Source organism: Hermetia illucens, chromosome 1 (genome assembly GCF_905115235.1).
Source record: "Hermetia illucens chromosome 1, iHerIll2.2.curated.20191125, whole genome shotgun sequence".
Lineage (NCBI taxonomy): Eukaryota > Metazoa > Arthropoda > Insecta > Diptera > Stratiomyidae > Hermetia > Hermetia illucens.
This window is the reverse complement of record NC_051849.1, coordinates 204,503,806-204,527,563: the sequence shown is the minus strand read 5'-3', so window position 1 is coordinate 204,527,563 and position 23,758 is coordinate 204,503,806. Positions and strand designations below refer to the sequence as shown.

Sequence of the window (23,758 nt, the reverse complement as noted above, 5' to 3'; positions counted from 1 at the left end):
TCATAAAATCTTATTTACACAAAGATTTCAAATCTCTTGAAGGCCACATATATGTATCTCAACCCAAAAGCTTCATAAAACACTTGCATTTTTCTGAAATAAAGATACAGATCTCACCTTCAAATATCGTCTGGACACACGGATATCAAATTTAATTCATCATAAAATCTGCAGCCGCTTTACAGGCAAATTCATCTCGTTTAGTACGAACATGAATGTTAAATGGGCATAAAATTACGAAATGCATTTTATTATATTATATTTCAGTAATATTTTAATCACGGACATTAAGATACAATATTGTAGTTTACCGAAAATAATAAATGAAATTGTCTCTTTTATCGGTTAAAATATCATATTCGCCACATTAATATTTACTTATGTCCTGGAATATTAATTTCATGGGTTGAAATTTAATTTGTTGGGAAAATCTCGTCTAGCAGATTGCTATCTGTTGAGTTGATCTGAACTTTTACAAGTTTCGTAAAATTTATAAAAATAATTTGCACTGAGCAGGAAAAGATAAAAGAGAAACCGTCTGCAGTGCGAATTCTTCTGATGTCCAAGGGTTTTTTTCAAGGCTATCCATTTATGTGAGTTATGAAATTCCCGATGCTTGCACTAGGAAATCTTAAATAAAAAGTTTCATATGCAGGACTATGGGGGTAAATCCAAAAAACTGAGATTAGATACAAAAACGAATAAAGCATGAAATATGACAATCGATAACTAAACAATTAAATTTGGACCTAGACCTTGAAGTGGCACACTAGGAAGCAGTCTGGTCACTTTTTACCTCGTTTGGGTCTATTACCCTGATTCGACTCAGGTACTCGTTCAACGCTGAGTCGACTGGTAAGACAGTTTCTTCTTTCCGTTGGGTAGCCGGGCCTGATCATCCAGACCGAATTCGCTATTTTTCTTGGTCATAGGCCCGGCCTAAGTGGATTAGAGAGCTCTCAAGTTACCATCAAGCCTATCAGGCCATCTTTTGGTCATTTCTGATTTCGATGCCCAGGCGAATCTTAGCTAGTGAGTTCGACATCCAGCCATGATTCATATCCCTGAGCCACCAGTGTGACCTTCTTTTGGGAAAGCTTGTGGCTCCAACCACTGAACTATCTGAACCCATCAAACGTACTCAGTTTGTCTGTACCAAACTTGGCACAATGGACTTGGCACTTCAAGTCACAAATGCGTTTCAACTTACCCTTGTCTAGAAACTGAATACAGTTCTTGTAATACCTTCAGGTTCTGGGATTATACGTAACCTTTTAGGTTCAAGATTTCAAATGTAGTCTAGAGAGCAGAGGGAATTATGACAGACTAGAACAATTAGTGGTAGGCTGAGCTGTAGTCTTCTACACCGAAGGTTTGTATCCAGAACAGGGTTCTCAAGCAAAGCCCAAGTTCTCAATTCCCATACAGAGACCTTCTTACAATCATGGGAAGTAATATTATCCCCTATAAACTGACCCAAGATACCTGAGCGGTACAAGGAGAAGCTTTTATCAATTGGTCTTTCAAGCCTTTTACCTTTATAATAAAATCTGTGTTCATCCAATCTCCAATTTTTTAATCCAACCTTCCTAGTCTCCAGTTATGAAAAAAACCATACCAGTGTAGGAATATCCGAGGCGACACTAAAGGAGGAAGAGGACCTTGCTTAATAAGTTGAGATCCTTGAAAGGAATTATAGGAAGGATAGGCCACCTCGGAGATCAGCGGAATATCTATCGAAGAAACGGGAAAAACTAGAAGCCCAGATGACAATATTCAGGACAAATCATCGAAAACCACTTGGTCTCCTCAAGCCAGATGGGCCATACTTTGGCATGTAGAAGGAAATGGAGGCGAAGTTTGGGGCGATGAAAGCAATGATTGAGAAGTTACAGGCTCAGATTGCCAGCAAATTGACAAATTGACGACGAAGACCGAAAAAAGGAAAGTAGCATACTGGGATGCTCGCGGCATATTGGATGCCAATCACAAATGATTACCTGTCTGAAATGACATTTTTGGCTGATGCCTTCTGCAGACACATACACGAAATAAAGGTGGACATACCGAGTTCTCGAAGCAACTGCCCAAATTACCGCCGATGCAGATTCCTTTCTTTGTTGGTATTAGTAAGGAATAACGTGAGTCAATAGATCTATTTACTGAATGGAGCTGCTTGACTGGATTGGACAACTTAGGGCACACGACTTCTCAAGGGAACCCAATGATAATCCGGTAATTGGAGGTAGCAAGGAGCTGCCTCCTGCGGCCAAATTATGCGACTTCCTCTCGAATAGGTAGAAGCTGCTTCTGTTTGTCCAAGTCCCACCTTTATCAACCAAACCCCAGAAGAAAAAAGCCTTTGCGGCACGGGCGAAGAGTGGTTGCATGTATTGCAATGTTTTCATGCGATGAATTCAGGAAGGTATCCGTCAGTTGAGGAAAGAAACTGCTTCGCTAAGCAATTCTAAGTATGTGGAACTGTCTACCACATAGCGACTCACGGAAGTACAAGTGCAAAGTGCGGTGTCTGGAGTGCAGCAAAGAAAACCATAACTATGCTACACCTTTAAAAGGCAGTAAGAGCGAACTGAACCAGTCAGCACGGCATCTGTACTACTACCAACCGCTCTAGTCCATGCGAAGGGGCCAGTTGGGAAGAGTTCAGTACTTTGAGCTCTGATCGATCCTGGTTCCCAAACCATTCATTCATCGCATTGGTAGAAGTCACCCGTTCTATTAGACCGGCTTTTCCTTCCGTTCCACTGATTTTATACTTTTTTTTACTAGTCCCGGCGCTGAAAATAAATCCGGTACTCATCAGGTCGTGGTTACCCCTCGAAGGATTCGAGCTAGGCAAGTGGATAAGTCCTACTGGTTTTATGTGAAACTCGTCGTTTCAGCCTAGCTCCGCGGCCTTTTTAAGGCATAGATTGCTTTTTTGATCCCAATCAAAGCTCGCTGTGACCAACAATAATTGTACAAGTCTCTACCGAGTGCATAGCTCAGTATTCATACTGGTGACTGCAAGACCTACCCAAGTCTCCATCGAACTAAAGAGTACGGTAGCCGAGTTGTAAGCGCAGTACCACGCTTGATGCCCGAAGGTCTCTTGTTCGCTTGGATATAGACACACCCCCCATTAAACTCCCACTTGAAGATTAAACGCTAATAACTGGGCTAAAAGCACATATCCCTGGAGTTCTCCTGAGACATGTGGATTCAGACGGCTATCCCGGTTCGCATGGTACCAGATCACTTCTGGTTTCTAAAGCCACTTCAGAGCATTTACCGCTCTCACTACTTTAATATTTTCCTCAGCCGCTTGGTATAGATTCAGTCGACAGGTTTGCTGTCCCGGATACCTCCATGCCACCTCAAAGCAGCGACAAGCAAGTGGTAACCACATCTTCTGTCAATCAGTGAAATTTCCGACAAGAACTGTAATGGTTTGCAGTGGTGATTACATCTTATATCGCCGTGTTACTACACGTTTTCACAGGATCCGGTTGGATGAATTTCAGAACCAAGCGCTAGAGATACATGCTTGGGCCTCATACCTTCAAGTGCTCCCTAGGTCCTTTTAAGGCACACACGCCCAATTACCCCATTTGTTTTCGCCGTTGAGATTTAGAACTCCCCGAAACTTACTGGTGGATCTCATAGACTAGTGACTCCTTTTTGTATCCAAACTAAGTAGTGATGCTTTTTGATGTTATTTACGCCGACGGCCTTGTATAATATAGTAATTCACCATCAAATCAGTAATGATTTTTCAAACTAACTTTCTTCTAGTATCAACACTTTAGTAAAATAATATATTCTTCTTTCTATTCACAGATCTGAGCCATGCACAACAGCGAACAGCACGTCTCACAAATTCCCGAACTTTTGGAATAAACGCTAAATCAAACAATGCCGGATCAGATTTCGATTGTCCTGAAGAGTTCGGATACTACCCTCACCCCACAGATTGCACGCAGTACTATGTATGTGTCTTTGGTGGCGCGCTGCTGGAAAGCTGCACCGGTGGTTTAATGTACAGTCATGAACTGCAAACTTGTGATTGGCCACGAAATGTTGGATGCGAAGTTGTTGATGGAGCATCACAACAACAATCGCAATCGATTGCCCCATCATCACCTGGCCGTGATGTCACACCACGCATCATTCCTCAAGTTAAGTCACAACCACAAAGACAGCAACCAACTCAACAACCCATCCAACAGCAAAGCACACCTGGACCACAACGTATTCGATTCCAATCACCAATTACTACAGCCGTCCCGCAAATTTTGCAACAATCACAACAACAGCCGACTCAGCGTACATTGTCACGCCAACAGCAGATTCAGTCAATTCCACAACCAGAATTCCCAGCTCCTAATCCAGTGATTACGTCACGGGGTCAGCCCAAGGCATTGCTCGATTCGCAAGAAGATATTGCTAAGGTAGGATCTTGATAAAGGATGTCTCTTGCTGTTTAGTTTAGAAAAAGTTTGTTGTGGCTACTTCCCTATTTTTGTGATGCGAATCCACCGCTCATGTGGATCACACTTCATATAATGCAAATGAAAAATGAAGCTTTATCGCAAAAACGAGGAAAGGCCTGCAACTTTTTGTATACTTTTTGCTTGAATAGGGAATGGTTTAGCAAATACAAAAAACCATTTTCATCTCTTCTTTAACCCTATTTTAACCATTTTAGCTTTACGCTGAAGCCCACGACACCCTGCCTCCAGCAGAAGAAGAGGAGACTGACCGTCAACAGAGAGTCTATCGTGGTCAACCGAGCACACTAGGACAAGTTCAACGTGATCGCGATGGCATCATTCACCATTCCAACGTAAATGCTCTACCAACTCACGGAAAAATTGGATCATTCGCTTTCGGCTCACAAATCAGTCAATTCAGGTAAGTACCCCATCACAGCATGCACTTCATCTTAGGATCAAATTCGACTAAATTTCTTCGCATATTCGCATATTCAGTAACGAATTGCAAGACTTAGACGATGACAAAATACCTGAGGACACAAGGCTAAGTGACCGAAAGAAGCGCGACTTAGATGACAAAAACTTGACTGGCCTAATTGACGAAAGTACTATTCATCATGACAAAGATTTCGAACTTGACACCGAATCGACTGATATTTTTGATGCATATGCGGGGACAGAAAGTCTACAAAATGATCAGGAAAATAGCACGGAATATGTTCGATCATCACGTCAATTGCGAACCTCGAAATATCATTCACAATGGAATTTTCAACCGAATTTTCACTTACTACCCCATCTTACAGCGAAATCCTTTCGATCAGGTTTTCCAACAAATGTATATAATCCATTTTTAGCACCACCTGGTCAAGATTCTAGTCAATTTTACAAAAATAATCAAAACATGTTCAGCAGTAGTATAAAAGTTCCTGGAGAGAGGCCAGTGAATTTTAATCAAGTTCCTCCGAAGGTCAGTACCTTTAATGATTTCAAACCGTCCGCGTTTTTTGGATTCTCACAACCACATCCTGCAACTGAAGCGCCACCTCTATATACGCTCTTTCGGCCTACCACAACTGCTGATACGTTTCTTCCCGTAATGGTTAATGGATTTCAGCAGCAACAGAATCAAAGGGAGAAGGCCAGGATACCGGAGACGTTTTCCTACTTTCATTTGGGACATGCACCAACGCCAACTCAGGGATATGAAACTCCGTCGCCGGTACTTAGTCCTCCTCATAGGGTTACTCCAAAAGGACAGTTTTCGTCCCCTAGTACTGTAGCTGGATTTTATAATAACAATAATGGAAATACTGCTATAGTGAAAAACCCCAAGAAGGTCACTACCCTCAATGCCCAGGAGCCTTTTACAACCACTGAGAGTAACTATTTTGCTTATAATATCTTGCAAAACCAGAAAATGAAGCAGTATTATGTGTCGACAACCACGGAAGTACCTGTTACCTTCACCCCACTTACAACTACACCAAGGCCCACCCAGAAATTATATTTAGCTATGAGTAGTCCAGGATATTATCCTGATGATGTTACTGATAAGCTCACACCGACAACGACAGTTTTTAGATATAAAGTCCCTGACGACCAGAAACCTCATACACAAAAATCGAGTGTTTTTCCAACTCAGTCTCAGAGTTCCACAATTGAGCCGACGTCCTCTACTCGGGTGAAAACAGCTCCTACCAAAAAGCCTGTGCTCCAAATGCCGATCGCTGGAGGAGATTTTGATTTTGAAAAATTCGTGGCCGGAATAAGACAGTCCCATATTGCTCAAGTGGATCCATCAATAATGGATACCCTGAATTTTTTTAAGCAGACGTTGCTGAGGAAGAATGTTACTCAACCTACGACTGCTCATATTACAGAAGCGACAACATTCAAAGTTCAAAGTACTCAGAAGCCGTTTACGAAGTTGCCTACCACAGTACGTCCCATTTATGAAAGGGAGCAAACAACATTTCCTCCTGCCACAACTAAGCGACCGAAAGGATACGAAAGCTTCCTCAAGAGTATTCCTAAGAAAACGAGTACTGGCTTAAGTTTTCCCAATCCAACACTTCCTACCACAGTGGCTACATCAACAAATCCACCAGTATATGACAGTAGTGAGTATTACTATGACGACGAGGATGAAAACTATGACTATGATGTTGTACCGCCCTCTGACAAGCCTGCTTACATGCCTATGTCGGAAACGATGGCTCCAAAACTGCCTCGCCCAACAAGTTCAACAACAGTGAAAGGGCAAAAGACGACTAAGAACCATTTGACTTCATATTTTGATGTGACAACCCCTGAATATAGTTTCTCATCCCAATATGCCAACGATGATGTCAACAACGACTCCAAGATTCCGTCTTTCATTAACTTTCCGCCGGATATATTCCAAAGGATACCAATCATGGGAAGCAACCACCAAAAGCTGAAGAACTTGACACTAAGCTATTCTACTTCAATGTCCTCTACTCAAACTAGACCGACAACATCAATGACTGCTACGAAAACAACAACCATAAGAACAACAACTCCTCACCCAACAACTAGAAGGACTACAACCGCTCCTACAACGACTACAAGAAAAGTGTACACTATACGTCCGCGAGTTCGCGGTAACTCAAAATGGAAACCAAGCAAAATGACAAATATCCTTAAACGACCTGAACAACAAGAGATTATGAAAGATGAGAAGTTCAAATATAGGTAATCAATCACCAGTAACACCAACGAATTCCATATGTTTGACTGTCTCTAAACTTATACTATATCTCGTACTGTAGCACTAACACTTCAGACATGGACTTTCCTTTGTATCTTCTGTATGTTTGCAATTTGTAAATAAATTTAATTTTCAACTTCACCAATGCTACTTACTAACCAACTTCTTCTACCTAAAAACAATGTTATAGTACCACTCCACAACCATCCAATATATTTGTTCAACAACCGCAACAACAACGACCAAAAGCTGTAGCGGAACCGCAAAATACTCGTAACACATATTATAACACATCAAATCAAGCTTATGATCCAGCTACGTACGATTCATTCTATTCGGTATACGATGATGATGTTGAATTATATAGGGACATTGAATACAACAATCAACAACACCAGCAACAAGCTCCTCAGCCCCAGTACACCCCTAGCCAACGTGGTCGTCCACAGCCAACTGTACAGTCCACATATCGGCCTGAAGTGATTACAACGCCATCTCCCCAAGTGCCTGTCCGAGAGACTTATGTTAGCAAACAGCAACCTACTGTCAACTCGCAGGACACCAGCTACGATCAACCCTCACTGGCTTACAATTCCGAATACGATGATGCACTGATTTCACAGGTATGTTGACACCCCAGCACCAGTTGCAACCTCGACCAAGGTTGATCCTTTATTTGAGTGAGTTTCATCTAATCCTGTTGTGCCTTCCAGATTGATGACCAAGTCTTTAATCAACCTGCCAGAAATCCACCAGTACGGTAAGTGACTGTATTTTTGTAAATAACAATTATTAATTTTGTAGAAAGTTTTGAATCGGATATGAGCGAGTGGATAAGATTTATTTGCTTTATCCCTTAAAAAAATGCGAATATCCCTTTGTGTAATTAAATACTTTTGAGAAATAATGATGTCAAATCTGTTCAGATACTTTTGTTCATAAAAAGATAAATATAAATTGAGAATAAACACAATCAAGTTAAGTTTAACACAACAATACCAAAATACACAAAAATTATCATTAACACTGTGACATTACACCAATGCCTTATTGTTAGGGGTGATCGAAATGATTTGAATTCGATAAGTGATAGTTACTCATCGATACGTACAACGAACAATCCATCGCGATTTGCGCCAATTTTCCTTCCAACAACAAGCACTACCACCACGACGACAGTAAGATATAGGCCCACAACAACACAGTCAACAACCCCCTCAACAACAACCACTGCGAGAACAAGGCCTACTACTGTTAGAACCACCCCGTCCACCACTTCTACCACCACCACAACCACCGCAACCACCACCACCACCACTACCACTACTACAACTCCCCCTCCACCTACCACTACCCCACCACCAGCAACAACAACAACAACGGAACAAGCAACCACTAAATCCACAAGGTACTACAGAAAAATAAGATTTTTCGACTTAAAGAAAATTTCCACCACGAAATTCACCATAAATCACGCAGGCATCCATATTGCTTTCTATTTTCCTTAAATTGCATCCACATTTTAACTTAGCGAAGCATTTTGTAGTGCGTTGAAAGTTTGATCTGCAGCTTTGCGTAATTGAAGCATTTTTTGTAGTATCTTGTTTTGAAAAGCAACAAAAACAAAAAAAAACAAGCTCAAGATTCTTATACTAACCCCTCCTCATACACTACACTTTTGGAACACACGCAGGAAGTAGTGCCTACTTACAGAAAACACACATTTTATATGACAAATGGTTAGCTTTCTTACGATTGCATCTGTAGTGCTGAAGATACAATTCTCTTCCGTTGAAAAAAAATGCAGGAAGGACCTAAACGACCGCTCTTTCTCTTGATATACATTTATTTAATAACATTCCCTTTCTTCTACTTAATTATTTCATTTCCTGACTAACTAGTGTTGTAAGAATAATTTGACGCAATCAAACAATAACAGTATCAAAGATCGCACTAAACAGCGCAGCCATTAGTAACTAAAATGAATGTCCCTATTATCATAGAAGGGAAACCCCCTCTCCCTAGAGTATTATGATTATAATTTACACATACACATTCCGAATCCATAAATTATATCTATTGGCAACATGCTTTCGAACTGTGTTCACCAAGAACATATTTATTTTATTAACAAGGACATCATTCTGCAAATTAAAATCTCTTAACTGAGTATGTATCTTAAATTTAGTTCTAAGCTATGTAAATCTATTTTGCCATACTCACGGCAAAATAGTGGTTCCTCTGACTCTATATCGCGATAAAAATTTCCTTTTTAGATAGTTGTACAATGTTTGATTATTACCACTTATCTATCACAAAATTTTGATTTCATCTAGATAAATTACGGTCGAATTTCTAAAACTAATTTTTCCTTACAAAAGATTTATATTTTTTTATGTTTTAACAATGTTTAGTATGGTTGCCCTTCACCTCTTGATGGGGTATAGTGTGTTAACCTGAAATGCGCTTCAGCTCTCCATACGACTTCCCGAGACACTCTCACTCGTCCTCTACTGTTCTGCGTCAAGTGCCTTTGAGGCGACCCACTCGTCGGCCATCTGGGAGAGAGATTCCACTGCATGGCAAAGCCTGCAATGTTATTGTCCCTCCTCCTTAATGTGTGACCTATCCACTGCCACTTCTGCCTTCCTATCATATCGCATATAAGCACCAAGCCTGTGCGCGGACCAAGTTCTTCGTTTAAGATAGAGTCAGGCCAGCGTACAAAAATGATATGACGCAAACAGGTATTGACGAAAGCTTGAAGGAGTTCACTTTTCGTGTCCTACTCCCATATAGCAATACAGAAAGAACACTACCAGAGAACAATCTCAACTTGGTGCAGCACGTGACATTTTGAGCCATCATATGTCAGTTTCTCCAAAATGTTCCTCGATATACACTCCTTGTTCACGCTATCGAAAGCTTTCTCGAAATCGATGAAGAGCAGGTGCAAAGAAGACCTAAATTCCGTGCCCTGTTCTAAAATGATCCGTAGGTCAATGCAGGAGGATCCGGAGCGAAAACCATCCTACTCTCTGTCGGTCAAGCTTATCAGATGTGATGCGTTCCAGGATTATTTTAGCTATTATCTTTGCGATGGCAAGGAGCACGACGCAATTGTCACGTAGTTGTCATACTCAAAACAGGTGCCCTCTTTTGTAATCTTATCGAACATCCCCTTCTTCCACTCCCAAGATTTCCGCTCGGGTGGAAGTAGCATATCTGCAGTATCGCAGGGGCAGCGATAAGTAACTCTGCGGGGATGCCGTCAAGTCCGTTTGAGTGCATTGAAGGCCGAAATGATTTCTCTTCAGCTTGGAGGCACAGTCCGTATCCATATGTTACGATGACTATTCATTCCATCTACAAAGGGAGGAACCTCACCGGCTGTGATACGGTTAGAAACCATGGTCAAGTTTTCTTTCCACCTCTTCAGATTTTCGTCACCGTGGATGGGAAGTCGAACGTTGCCATCGTGATGTAATATACAATTCTAAAATCATTGCGATTTGCGGCATCTTCTGATACTCTGAACAGCGCAAAAGAAAATTCTCCCGTGTCACGGTGCACACTACGCTGAGTCTTTCGGGGTTTCGCTCGTAATCAGAGTACGACACGTCACGCCCGCCATCACTGACAGCGATCAGTAGAAACTTCAACTTCTGCCGTTCGCAATCCGCTTCAGTTAGAGAGATCCTATGACGCCTCTCGGGACTTAACGGACGACCTGTGCATCCAGGAAAAGAGCACTTTTAATGGCAGTCCAACTCTCATCGATATTCTCAGGCGCATTACCCGGATCTGACAGATCTGCCGCTCGATCAATAAGATAGCTCGACCACCATCGAGCGACAGCTGGGTCGTACACGCGATGTTGAACTTAGGTGGTCGCAGTTTCCTAACCCAGCGAGAAGTAGCGGATGCAACATGCAAGCGAACGTAAGCCCCCTTTCGAAGCCGTGGTCAGCGTCTTTCTTGTGAGGCACATCTAGAAGACACCCCTTAAATTTACTGCTAATCGCGAAGTGGTCCATCTGATTGCTCGGTATCAGTGGTGACATCTTATGGCAGGCTCTCTGTTCGAACAATGTGCCAAAAATCCCAGGTTGGCATTCAGATCACCCATCATGATTACAATGTCACATATAGGAAGCTTCTCCCGAACTATGTTTAGTTGCTTGTAGAAAGCATCCTTCTCCATCTTCATCGGAAATCTCCGTTTGTGCATAGCATCATACAATTATGATGCTCCTTAACCGGGACCGAAATCAAACAGTTAGAAGTCTGCCAGAAACCGGCTCCCAGATCAAATGAGCCCAACTTGCAACAGCCGGCAGAAACAACCCGATACCGGATTCACGTCTGCTATCATTTGGCTTTCCAGAGTATAAAAGAACATTGCCGAAAAAGGGAGAAGAGTACTCTCCAGATCTCCTCCATTTTACTTCGCTTAGCCCCAGAATGTCACTTGAATTTACGCTCAACTTGGAGAAAGCAAGCATTCTGTGGACTCTCGCTACCGCTATCGAAGAGCATGCGGACATATTAGAAACCAATCATAGTCCGTTTTTGATAGCCTGTCCCTATCTGAGGCATTGACCTTTCGGTAACAATAAGGTTTTAAAATTTGCAGGTTGCTAACCCATAAATTTCTATCCCTTTTAGTTTCATTTTATGGCAAGCAGGAAAGGCTTTGAGTGTATTCTTAAGCCCCAACTCATGGAACGCAACAACGCCAACAATGTTTGGTTGGGCGAAAAAATATATAAAAGAAACCAAACATGTATATGAGGATTTGCGAATTCGACCTATTCTGACCACACGTTGTCTCAGGTCATTGAGAGCATCCTCCCAACCAGCCCTGCGCTTCCTAGGGTTTACCAATTGTCTTCGTCCTGTAGTTTTTCAACCTTGTCAAGATTCTGATGTTCAGTCATTCGTTGTACATGGCCTATCCATTGAAATTTCGGTAGTCTTATAGGCGGGAAGAACTTTCAACTCGCTAAATAGCTTCTGGTTACATGCACCTCACTCGTCACTGATCCGTTGAACAATTTTCTTTGGGACCAGCCTCTTCAAGGCATTTAAATAAGCTGACGGGCAGTTTGACTGAGGCCAAGTCAGTTAAACTGTCATCTTTTGTCAATTTTACGTCTAAATTCATCCGCATTTTAAGATATTGTATCAAATAATACCTTATTAAAATCGATTCAATGTCTCGTTGTCCATCTGTCAGTTTTTCTGCTTTTTTTTTGTCGCTGGAAAAGCTCCAAAAGCTACTGCTAGCTCCTGCCAAAAAATTATGTAGGACTTTTGCCCACTAAAACCACCTCATTCTTTTTCGACTCGTCTCCCATATGGTATTACCTTGCAGAGCTGGATTAGGATTTATCCTACACTAGTGTTCATGCTCATGCTCCTCTGTCGTTCACTCTTCCAGCTGACTTCTTCCTCCAACTTCTATGGATGGCTTCGGTCACCTGTTCGACTGCAGTCCATATCCTCTTCTATTTCAACATATGATTGATCATGTTTTCCAGAGCGAACTGCTTTCCAGTTTTAACTTTTAATGCAGTTTTTTTAACTGCGAACCTCAGGCATTGAAACAACATGTGTTCTGTGTTCTCTGCAATGTTCGACGATATTGGACAATATGGCGACTCATCATTCCCAAATGGATAGAGTTATGCTCGATAACCTCCGAGTCCACTCAAAACTTGCGGTAGGTCGAAGCCATGGGGTCGCTCAATCCATCTCCAAATATCCCATATGATTCTGTGTGACCATCAGTTTTGCTCTGGCTCGCTCCACCCCTACTATCACTCGGCGATAGTTTCACTCGAGCGCACTGCCGTCGTCGGGCAGAAGGTTCTCCGATGAGGTACGTTCGATCATAAAGGCATTGTCCTTTTTTCGTCAGAATGTCAATTGGGATCATCTCTGCTACAACGCAGGGTGCTTCATCGGACATTGTTCGATAGGCGCCACATGTTTGAGGTGGAATTCAGCGATGTGCAGCTCCCATTTTTTTCTATTTACTTTCTTTTTCAGTGTATCCGCCTACACTGGGGCTACATATAGTAGGATCGAGACGACCACCCTAGAAGAAGATTCAGGTCATCTAGGTCTGGCTTGGTGATCAGAATTGGCCTCTGCTTTTTCCACTCTAGTCATTTCCATATATCGGTAGTTTCTCCACAATATTATAAGGGCCGCTAAACAACTGTAAATATCCCGTGAAGGCACTCAACGTCAATTTTTTTTTGTCACACCTGTTTTACGGAACAGCTTTCCTTTACATACAACGGATGGCATCATTCTGCACTAGGTTTAAGGCGAGCTTCCCCCATGCGAAAGGAGGGTGTAACATTTTTTTCACAGAATATGGTCATCTGGGGTATGAACTGAAAGGGCTCAATAAACTGGCCCTATTTTTGATATTGTGTGAAACATAGGTGAATAAGGGCTAAAAAAGTGCGCTCGAAAATGTAGCAGGTCTTATTCCCAGAACCTATCCAACCGAAAAACCACAATCGGTGAATCCGTACGAAATCTAAGCTCCAAAATACACCCCATTCTGATATTTCGTTTATCACTTCATTTTAAAAAAGACTGATCCTTGGCAAACCAGGGTTCGAACTCTAAATATCAATATTGGGAACCTGACGCTCAGCCAATCTAGTACAGCATTATTTGGTACATTACAAAATGAAATCAGGGAAGGGCACAGAATCTGTTACTATCTCAGCTGAGCGCTGGAGAGCAAAGAACTGGAACCCAACACGGTGGCTCAGTGAGTTCTTCAATCATTAAATAGACTAGGGTACTATATCACGAGCAAGAAAGCACGCCCGGTCCAATACGCAAAGAAAGGTGTGGTCCAAATCAGCTCATATTCCATACCATAAAGATTTTTGATGCCTATTGCTGACGACAGCGTATGCCACATCGTTCATATAACCCTGAAGAAAAACAGAACTGTGGAACTAGTGAAGTACGCTATGCGGTTACTCATGGAGAAACACCGTCTAAAGCATCATTCTCTCCAGAATGTATTCCTGGATTGAGGGAAGGCGTTTAACCATATGCTACACAAACTCATCTGATATGCATTGCAGAAATACCTAGTACCAGTGGTCATCATGGAAACGATTTCTCTCCATTCCTTTTTGTTCTTTTCAAGGACGCTGTCATGGGGTAGCCAACGTCCGACGCCCTCCACACTGATGTTTTCCTAGCATCTCACAACAAAGCTGACTCCGATCTCATGCGGCAAAATCACCAGCTGATTGAATAAAGCGTGTATGATTACCAATGAAGTAAACGTTTTCACAGTCAGTGATAGCGACCTACCCAAAATTGAGCGATTTAAATATCCAGGGTCGCTCTTCATCCTGCGATGCAATCAAATTCTGCGAATTAGCGCTGGTTTTGTTTGATACCTCCTTCAATTGGTCGCAACACCTTTCGTTGTCAACAAAGCTTCAGACAAGGAGACTGCCTATCATGGGTCCTTTTCTACCGCGCCTTGGGAACTGTTATAACTTGTGTAATCCACCCAATTACTGGTCTACCCTGGTGACATTTACATAACGATTTGCCACCCCATCTAAATTTAATTTAACTCCATTCACGGGATTTTGAAGAGAGCGAAAGAAGTGCAAGTTTGACTATATTCGACGGGTCCTTAAAGATATGTGTGATTTCACATTAAATTGATAAAACACAACTACTTTACGATTGACAAGCTGTTGGCATTTCTGGACGAAAGCTGCATTCAAACCGTCTAATTACCAACAAAACTTTTTTGAATTGATCGTTCTGTTGCTTGGCAGGTGGGCAAAAAACACCACACCTTCAAATCGCTCCCCACTAAGGGAATAGGTTATTACCTTGCTTTGATGAAGTCTTGCCTTTGAAGTCAGATCTTTACATCGGGTCCAAGACCGTTTGCATTTTGTTAACGTTTCAGAAGCATATTTGAGGTGCTAATAGATTTCATCAAATAAATTTCTTTGAATTCGCAAAGAATCTATGCTCTTCAGGTTCAGACGCTTCTTCAGGTTCAAATGCTTCATTACGTTCAGACGAACGACGAAAATGCACAGTTTGGTCTTCCATTTTCAACTTGTCTTGGAATTTTGCAAACCCAACCGAATCATTTAACTTTTCCTAAAGAAGGAAGCTTAACCCATCAGCCAGTGGTGTCAAAGTTGAACCGACCTGAGGCCAACTATTGCAAAAAAAATACAACCACTTTTTATTCAGTCCAATACTTTATGAGAATGTCAGCATCAAAAAGGACGAAACAGCAGCGAAAAAGCAGTCAATAAAACCCTATTTCGAGGGGTCAAAGCTCTTACTGTACAAGACAACGATTTTGGTGAAAATTGCCGTCCCGGAAAATTATCCTAAAATCGCTATCTGTTCTACCTCTAGAAAAAGATAGAAAACTAACACTCCAGTGCTCAAAAATAGAGCAGCTTTTTTTACCGTGAAAAAATACTCAGGAATGACTGGAGGCTCTGTGTTGACATCTATTAAATACTCTCCGATTCTGAACTATGACGAAACAGTAGCTTCGCCTGGTCTGAAATAGGAGCCAATCTATTGGGTCTAAAGATGCGGCTGCATCCATGTATCCTTCAATTTTTGCTCTGGCTGGTAATAAGAAAACTTCTTTTAGTACCTGAAGCGCATCAATTTTACTGAGGAACTGACATTCGACACTTGTTGAGGAAACTCTGATGTGCTTTGCCGGGACCGCAATTTGAAGAATATGGTTGTCAATCTCCCTAAATCGTTGTTAATATCATTACTAGAAAATGATTCAACCTATTCTGCCGCCATTTTTTGCTACCTTTTGTCAAAAAATCCAAAACAAAACACAAATACGCCCAACAACGTGATGACATCCATATTTTGGGGACCACAAAGGCTTAATTTTGATTGAATATCTGGCTTAGGGGACAAGATACCATGAGACCATAAGAAATTAAAACGGCCGATTCGTAATAAGAGGGAGGCATGCTGACAAATGGTGTCTGCTTCTGCACGATAACTCTTGACATCCCACCACTAATGCCACGCCACATTTTGATCCACCCCCGCAGTCCCCTGCCTTGTCGAACTTAGATTACCATTTGTTTACTTCCCCGAAGGTGCACATGGGTGGAAAAGGGTTTCCAATGAATGAAGAAGTAAAGGAAGAGCGGGTGGAGTTGCTAGCTTCCGAGGAAGCATAAAGAAATTGGACTGAACTGTCATCACGTCAAATGTGTTCTTTTTTTGAGACATTTTGATGAGAATCCTGAAATAATTGACACTGAGGCTACCTAATTTTGGAGGAATAAGTACTTCATGTCCTTCCTTCACGACATTCTGATAGATTAACAAAATGTAGTCAATCTGTCTGAATGAGGAAATTAAGTACCGCTTGACAGGGTTGGCATTACTAAATGCAGATATGAGTACAGGGATATCCCTTGGTGTTAACTCACTTCTATTACTAATCGACGTTCCATTTTGTTTCATCAATTGTTCACCCTTCTCCTTGTGAAACTAAAAGAGAGAGAGGAGAACAACTGATTGCCGAAATACAGTATTTGGTAAAATAAAATAAAGTGGGGCAAAAACAAGAATATCCTTCTTTCTCTTTGAAGTGCTGACTACATAACCGGGCAACAAAATTGCTGATAAATTGAAAACAAATTACAAAATATTATATACTTTCCGAGAAGATATAGCAACGATTTAAAGAATCAAATGCTGAAACATCTTTCTGCAATTTTCAAACGAGATCCTCCCAAATTTCCTCGATTTATTATAAAGAGATTAACGATACATTGGCCAAAACTTCATACCAAAACACACATACCAACAGTAGAAAAAACTCGGTTTAGTCAAATTTTTACACAGAACTCACCAAATTTTAATTTTTACCGAATACAATATATTTAATTGAAAGAAATTAATAACCAGAATTGATTAAAATCTTAGTTAACTTCGAAAGATGATATTGCAATATTATTTAAAAATTACAACCCTCAACGAATAAAATTTTAAATCCATTAACGCTTTTTATAGAATATATGTCTGAATTTTTTCCGCCCGTTGAAGATTCGTTTCAAAAGTGCATAATAGAAATGCTGCCAACGGAAAGACCATTTACAAATTCAAATGACAGCGACAACTCGACGATCTATTAGCTAAAACACGGAACACTAACACAAACATATACACACAACTATGCCCTTCCAAGGAACACAATAATTCGTTCGATACGGAAAATCTTTTTTTTTCCAAGGAAATAAGTTCGAAAGTCACCCGGAAAAAAACTCTGTATTATAAAATAAAAATATATAAAAAGAACTTAAAGGAATCCACGCTAATGAACAGTTAATTTAAACCAATCATCAACATGAATCTCCAACAGATCGACACGAAACCAAGAAGATGGTCAAGCGAGCAATAATACAGCCGAATCAGAATCAATCATAATATCACTATCTGCAGCCGCTAGTCCACGAAACCGGCAGCCCGTTGAAGCAGTTCACTCGACATCGACCACAAAGACAACGACCACAACCCTAACGAGTACTTCAACAAGCACAAGTGGCAAAATAATCGAATCATATCATATTGGAGACACTAGTTCCTCCCTTGTTGAAATTCCTTCCCGAACTCGTAATGTTCAAATCCTTAACGAGTCCCCTTTCACTGACGCAGCCCATGTACAATCGACTGATTCACGTACTGATGACTCCCTGACCCTGAACAAAACTGACGATGACTCTCGAATTTCACTATCACTTTCATCTGGGTTTAGTACCGCGGCACCGCAATTGTCATTTGAAAGTTCAACCCCTAGAAGCAACTCAGTTAGAACTAGCCTCTTAGGTTTCCAAATAGGTGGTGAAGAGCCACAAGGTTTCAAGCTTCCGCCCTCAACCACAGCGAGAATTTCCCCAGCCATTGTTATCCCAGAAGAAAAACTAGAAAATGAAGGACATTTCAAATTCACTTTGTCTTCAGGAGTCGGATTGAATAGTGGAGTAGCTCCCTTCACTCAAGGCACTGTTGAGGAAACACCAATCCCAATCTATTCACGGTCAAAAGATGAAAACTTGAAGCGTGAGACGACCCGAATCATAATTGATCCGACAACATATGCTCCAACTCGTAGCTGGCGACTAAGCAGAACAAGTCCTTCTCCTTTTGCAAACCACGATAGCAACTATCTAACTGAAGCTGTAGATAATAAGGAAGCCGATTCAATTTATTCGTACAGAAAAGCAAATATCAATGACTTGGTAAGTGCTAAGGATGACAAAGATTTGAGTCAAGCTGGCGATGTAGACCGATTCCAAGGCTTTACAACAAGGGCGTTGATTTTCAAGGATAACTTGAGTAGGAACAGCGAAGCTTCTGGCGCATCCAGATTTGTATCTCCTTTTAAAAGCCTCGAAACAATCCTAGCTGAAGAAGAAGAAGAAATTCTCCGAGGTAACTCTGGCAAATCAAATCCAAATTCGTATTCGACATCCAGCGAACCTGAACCAACAACTACCCAGAAGCCTTTTAGAAGTTATTTCATAATAACGCAGCCTCCTAAGCCATCAACATCTAGTAGTACAACAACCACTACTACACCAGAACCAACAACTACAAAAGCCAGCACTACTAGCACAACTACTGAACGGGTAACTACAACCCCCTCCACCACAACAACAACAACTACAGAACCAAGCAGTGTAGTTCCTGAAGCACGAGTAACAAGTACCACGCTTGGGTTCCGACCAACAAGACGTCCTGATAAATCAGGTTCTGTTTCAACCTACAGAGGACGTTCTCGATATACGTTCAATTATAATGAAAATTACTTGGATGGTGATGAGCCGACTACTTACTCTCCAAAACACCGATTTTCAACACCTGGTTATGTCCAAACTACTCCACAACCACGAAGACCATCCAGAACTCGGCCTGCAAGCAATCTCCGTGGTTTTGCAAGCAGAACTAGTGCAATAGAAGGACGATCACGTTTTGAATTTTCTGCTTTGCATCATGATGAGCCAGAACATGTTGCACAAGCATCATATGTGTCTAACACAGAGCTAAATAGTCCAGTAACTATTTCAACAGGAAAGAAACCGGAAGTGGTTGAAGTCACTGAAAAACCATCCCAATATTTCAGTAATTACCGTCACTTGTCAACAGAAAAACTCCTAGCGGAATTCATTCAACAAGTTAAGGAGCCAGTATTTGAGCAATCCCCCAGCGAGGAGATCCAGGAACGGAAGAAATTCAGAGCAACTGTCGAAATGCCAGAATTTAACATCCCCACCGAGAGAGAAATTAAACTTGCCATTGAAGCGCAAGAGGCCGAGGAACCATTAGAACAGCAAGAAGATGACGATGCATACCAAGTTCCTGAGAAATTTGAGGACCCGCCTTTGGAATATTACTACGAATTGGAAACTGAAATGCCGCTTACGACACAAAGGCCTACTGCTTTCACTACAACTACTTACAGAACAGTACCGACGACCACGACCTCAACAACAACGACAACAACTACACCAAGTCCGCCAACAACTACAACAACAACCACTACAACAACAACCACCCCATTACCAAGTACCTCTGAAGTTTTCTTAGCCCCTACTACCCCCTCTTATGTTGAACTAGAAGATTCAACTACCTCGACAACCACGACGACTACAACGACCCCTAGACCAACTACAACTCGTAAGAGTACAACATCCGGTTTCCTACTACCACCACGTGCCTCAAGAGTGAATAATGCCATCAAATCATCGATTGCCGCGTCAAGTCGAAAAAAGGCGTCGTCAGCAGCGTTTGCCAAATGTGCCGATAATACGTCAAATGCCAAATGCAACGAGATTCCTTCGAGGTATCGTCCAATGATGTAGAAAAACATATAAAAATGGAAATTATACCAAAAACAACAACTTCCTTCTGAAAACACTCAAAAACTATACAAAACACTCTTTTGCTCGAAATTGCATATGCTGCAATACTAAACACTCACTCAAATACAAATCTATCTGTTTTGTAGAAATTCAATCTGATGGTAGATATCTCAAGTTTGTAGTTGGAATTTGTTCTCGTATATTTTTGGGAAATACGGATTTTACGGGGGAAAAATTCAATTGGAAATTTAGAGTGAAAATTTGAGTAGAACTGGTCTGAAAGCACTCAGTATGAAATTACGGATGCTTCTTGTTAAAGAAGTTTTGTAAAAATGCTTTTGTTAATATTGAATAGTTTCGATAAAACCAGAGATATTTTGGTAATCACAAAGAGTTCACGAGTAAATTCATTCTCACTCAAAGTGAGTTGAGCTTTCCGAATAACTACCATATTCCCACTATCGTGCGTGGAAATTGATTCCGTTTAAATAAAATAACTGAAAATTAAAATTAAGGATTCATCTGATTCAGATTTCTGATTTTCCACTCACAGAGCGCCGCATCTAGTCATAAACTAGTTTGACTCAAATTGAGTGAAAATTGAATTACTTAGTCTTTCTCGGTGACTACCTTTCGCAATTTATTTATTTTTCAATATTTTTTTTGGTGGAGCACCAGAGCTTGAACTATAAAAGAATCTTAGGAGCTTTTCAGATTTTTATCTTTTTCTAAGTATGCTCCAAGAATATATTTAAAAATACCAACAATTCCGATATATACGAGAATAAATGTCCCCAAAAACTATGCCACTAAAACAGCTCAACAATTTCTATGATATTCATTTCGAAATTCCGGTAGAATATACACTTCGGTAACAACATTTTTCTGAAGTCCTCCTTGTCTTTCGGACAAATGACAATCTGTTGTCAATGTCTCTTTACGGTTTTAACACGACAATTACACTTTCTGGTCTTCTAAAATCGCATAAAAAAACAAACAATACTAGAAGCCTCAATAGAATGATCTCCACTGACCCAATTGTAAAAATTGTAAACTACTTTTTTCCAATCTAAATTATCCAAATTATTAAAAGATTTTTCAGAGCACTTTCTCTCTATAATAATACCTCACTTGTCACGTACACAAAAAATATCAAAATTAGAACAATGGACACTCTTTTTGCTCCTTTCTGGAAAATTATAAATAAACACACAACACTTCTGCCAAAAAACTGCAATATTGCATAATACGAATCACTTGTACTTGGTTTTTCTGTTGGATTCATCTTCTATTATGTAATTTTTGTAACAACAATTTAATAACAATAACGAATGAATGCCATTTTATGTTAACATTTCCACTCGGTACAACTAATTATTATTTTCGATTGAAAATAAACTACAATCTGTTGTCATGTCTTCCATTCATCTTTGTTAACCAATAACTGAAATAATTGTTAATTCTTTTCTCACTTCATCGCTTTGCTGCTAATTATTTATCCAATTTTCAGAGTTTTTTAGGCTTTTGAACGAATGTAGATAAATTGAATTTAACACGCAACGGATCTTCGCAGGAAATACCATTTAATTCAAAAACTCCAATTTAAATAGAACCTTCTCGGAAAAACTGACAAAATTCCACCTTCCTGCGGAGACACGTGACAAGCATTTTATGAAATAATTTTCATGCTATCACTAGCATCTTACATTTTCCTATCTATAAATTTCTAGGAAAGTACAAATTTTGCAACAATCACTAAATTGTTATTTTGTATCTTTCTCTACAACACAGAACAAGGAACCGCGGTGGAGTCCATTACACTGGATCGAACACTCAAAGTGGATTGAACACCCAAACTAACGAAAGAGAACCATCTTCTGCTCCAGCAACAGTTAACCGAGGAACCCATCCACCGTAAGTAGTATATTAAAAAGTTAGTTGTTATCTATTAAAATAACTATCTTCATCCATTTTCTGTGAAGTAGATAGTTCCTAGAAAAGATAACTCTTGTTATGGGAAAATGTTAATTTGAAATGATTGTTTGAAGACAGAATGAGATAGGATTTTCGGTGAATTTCTAACAAGGGACCTCCCATGGTAAGGCCATTCAATGGAGAAGCAGCACATCCAATAGCGCTCTCCCTCCTTAAGGCATTAAGGAAGTACCAGTCTATGCCGAACAAGTGCTCGATATTCGCTAGTGATTGCGAGACCTATCTAACACTTTTGTTGTATTTTGGTACCGATAACCAGTCAGAACACAACTTCAGGCCCAGCCAGGAAATCCCTCCTCCGCGAACTAGGTTGTCAACATGAGCTAGGACTAAAGTTTCAGAGGGAGGTCAACCACAAACAACTGAACAAGAATGTAAATTTGAACAGAGACTTTGCTTCCAGATGGTTTCCCCGTTTTGCGTGATACCAGATCCAACCTCCGATTGGGTGCTAATTAAGCCATGTGCCAATCAACGCTCACGAGTACGTGACGTAGGCAAACTATGTGATTCTGCACAAAAAGAGTCAAATGTGCATGAAGTTGTGGTTCTGCCTTTGACTCTAAAAAGAAGTGCAAATGAAATTGAACGAATTCAGAGGAAACTATGTTGTTTCTACTTTGGATCAGTTTCAAAATTAATCAACGCTTTTGACTCAGAAATTCGATAGGAACGGCAAGGTGTACCCAGACTGTACAGGTTGAAAAAAAAAAATGTAATAATAAGCTAAAAAAATCATTGTACTGGCTGAATAAACCATGAGTTCCAAGGGCGAAGTAGGAAGTAGGCCTAGTAGGAACCAACAATAATTAATATTACTTGGTCAACTACAGAAGAAAAGGAAGAATTATTACTCAACCACATTTGATCCGTAATTTTGGAACGAGTTTCTAGGGAGGCATAAAATACAGCCAATCTTTTTCCTTTTCTACTTTTTGTCCCGTTCGGAAAAGGCTCATCCAGATCGACTGGGCCATTTTGCAGGAGCATAGGCCTAATCTGGGTGAAGTCGATGGGCCGTCAAATCACTATATAGCAAATCAGGCCAGGACTGCCCCAATTGACCTTTTGGTCGTTTCTCATTGACTTCACTGGTCAGACCAATCTTGGCAATTGGCACTGAGACACCTCTCCCGATCGGTGCAACTCTACATTCATCACAGGAGTCGCCATTTTGTACGTCATCATAGAGCGTTGTCGATCCAATGCAATATCTTCATCTCCATTACCGCCAGGCGCCGTTCATTATCTTTGGTATTTCGTCAGCACTCAAAATCATGTATGGCAACAGAACGGTTATTGCTGGGGTAGCTTTTGCATCTGAAAGAACAGCAGCAGCTGAGCACCGCTTTATCCAAGCGGGGCTGACATGCGGAACATCTTTAGGGCGTATTTCACTGTCGGCTGAAAGTATTACTTCGAGCTCCAGGCAGGCTGAATCGTTCAATTTACGGTATGTTGCTGCCATTGGCAGTGATGTTGTGTGTTTCATTGAGGTCTGCCGTCAAAAGTTTCATTTTATTTAGATTTAGCCACATATAATGCTGCATGTTCACTTTCTTTTCCATATTTGAAAATTTTGTTTTTTTCAAATC

At 40.7% G+C, this 23,758-nt stretch overlaps 1 protein-coding gene across 3 annotated transcripts in view; it reads left to right on the top strand.

The window, feature by feature from the left end:
- The window catches only part of LOC119655412 (mucin-5AC), a 383,606-nt gene that overhangs the window by 337,306 nt on the left and 22,542 nt on the right, over nt 1-23,758 (top strand). For 2 of the 3 annotated variants that reach the window (XM_038061300.1, XM_038061305.1), the window contains exons 2-7: nt 3,841-4,451; nt 4,709-4,914; nt 7,421-7,853; nt 7,944-7,990; nt 17,669-20,149; nt 21,960-22,082. In XM_038061300.1, the coding sequence (XP_037917228.1) occupies nt 3,841-4,451; nt 4,709-4,914; nt 7,421-7,853; nt 7,944-7,990; nt 17,669-20,149; nt 21,960-22,082 (3,901 nt within the window). The remainder of the gene's footprint in view (nt 1-3,840; nt 4,452-4,708; nt 4,915-7,420; nt 7,854-7,943; nt 7,991-17,668; nt 20,150-21,959; nt 22,083-23,758) is intronic. The other variant, XM_038061312.1, reaches the window with a different exon arrangement.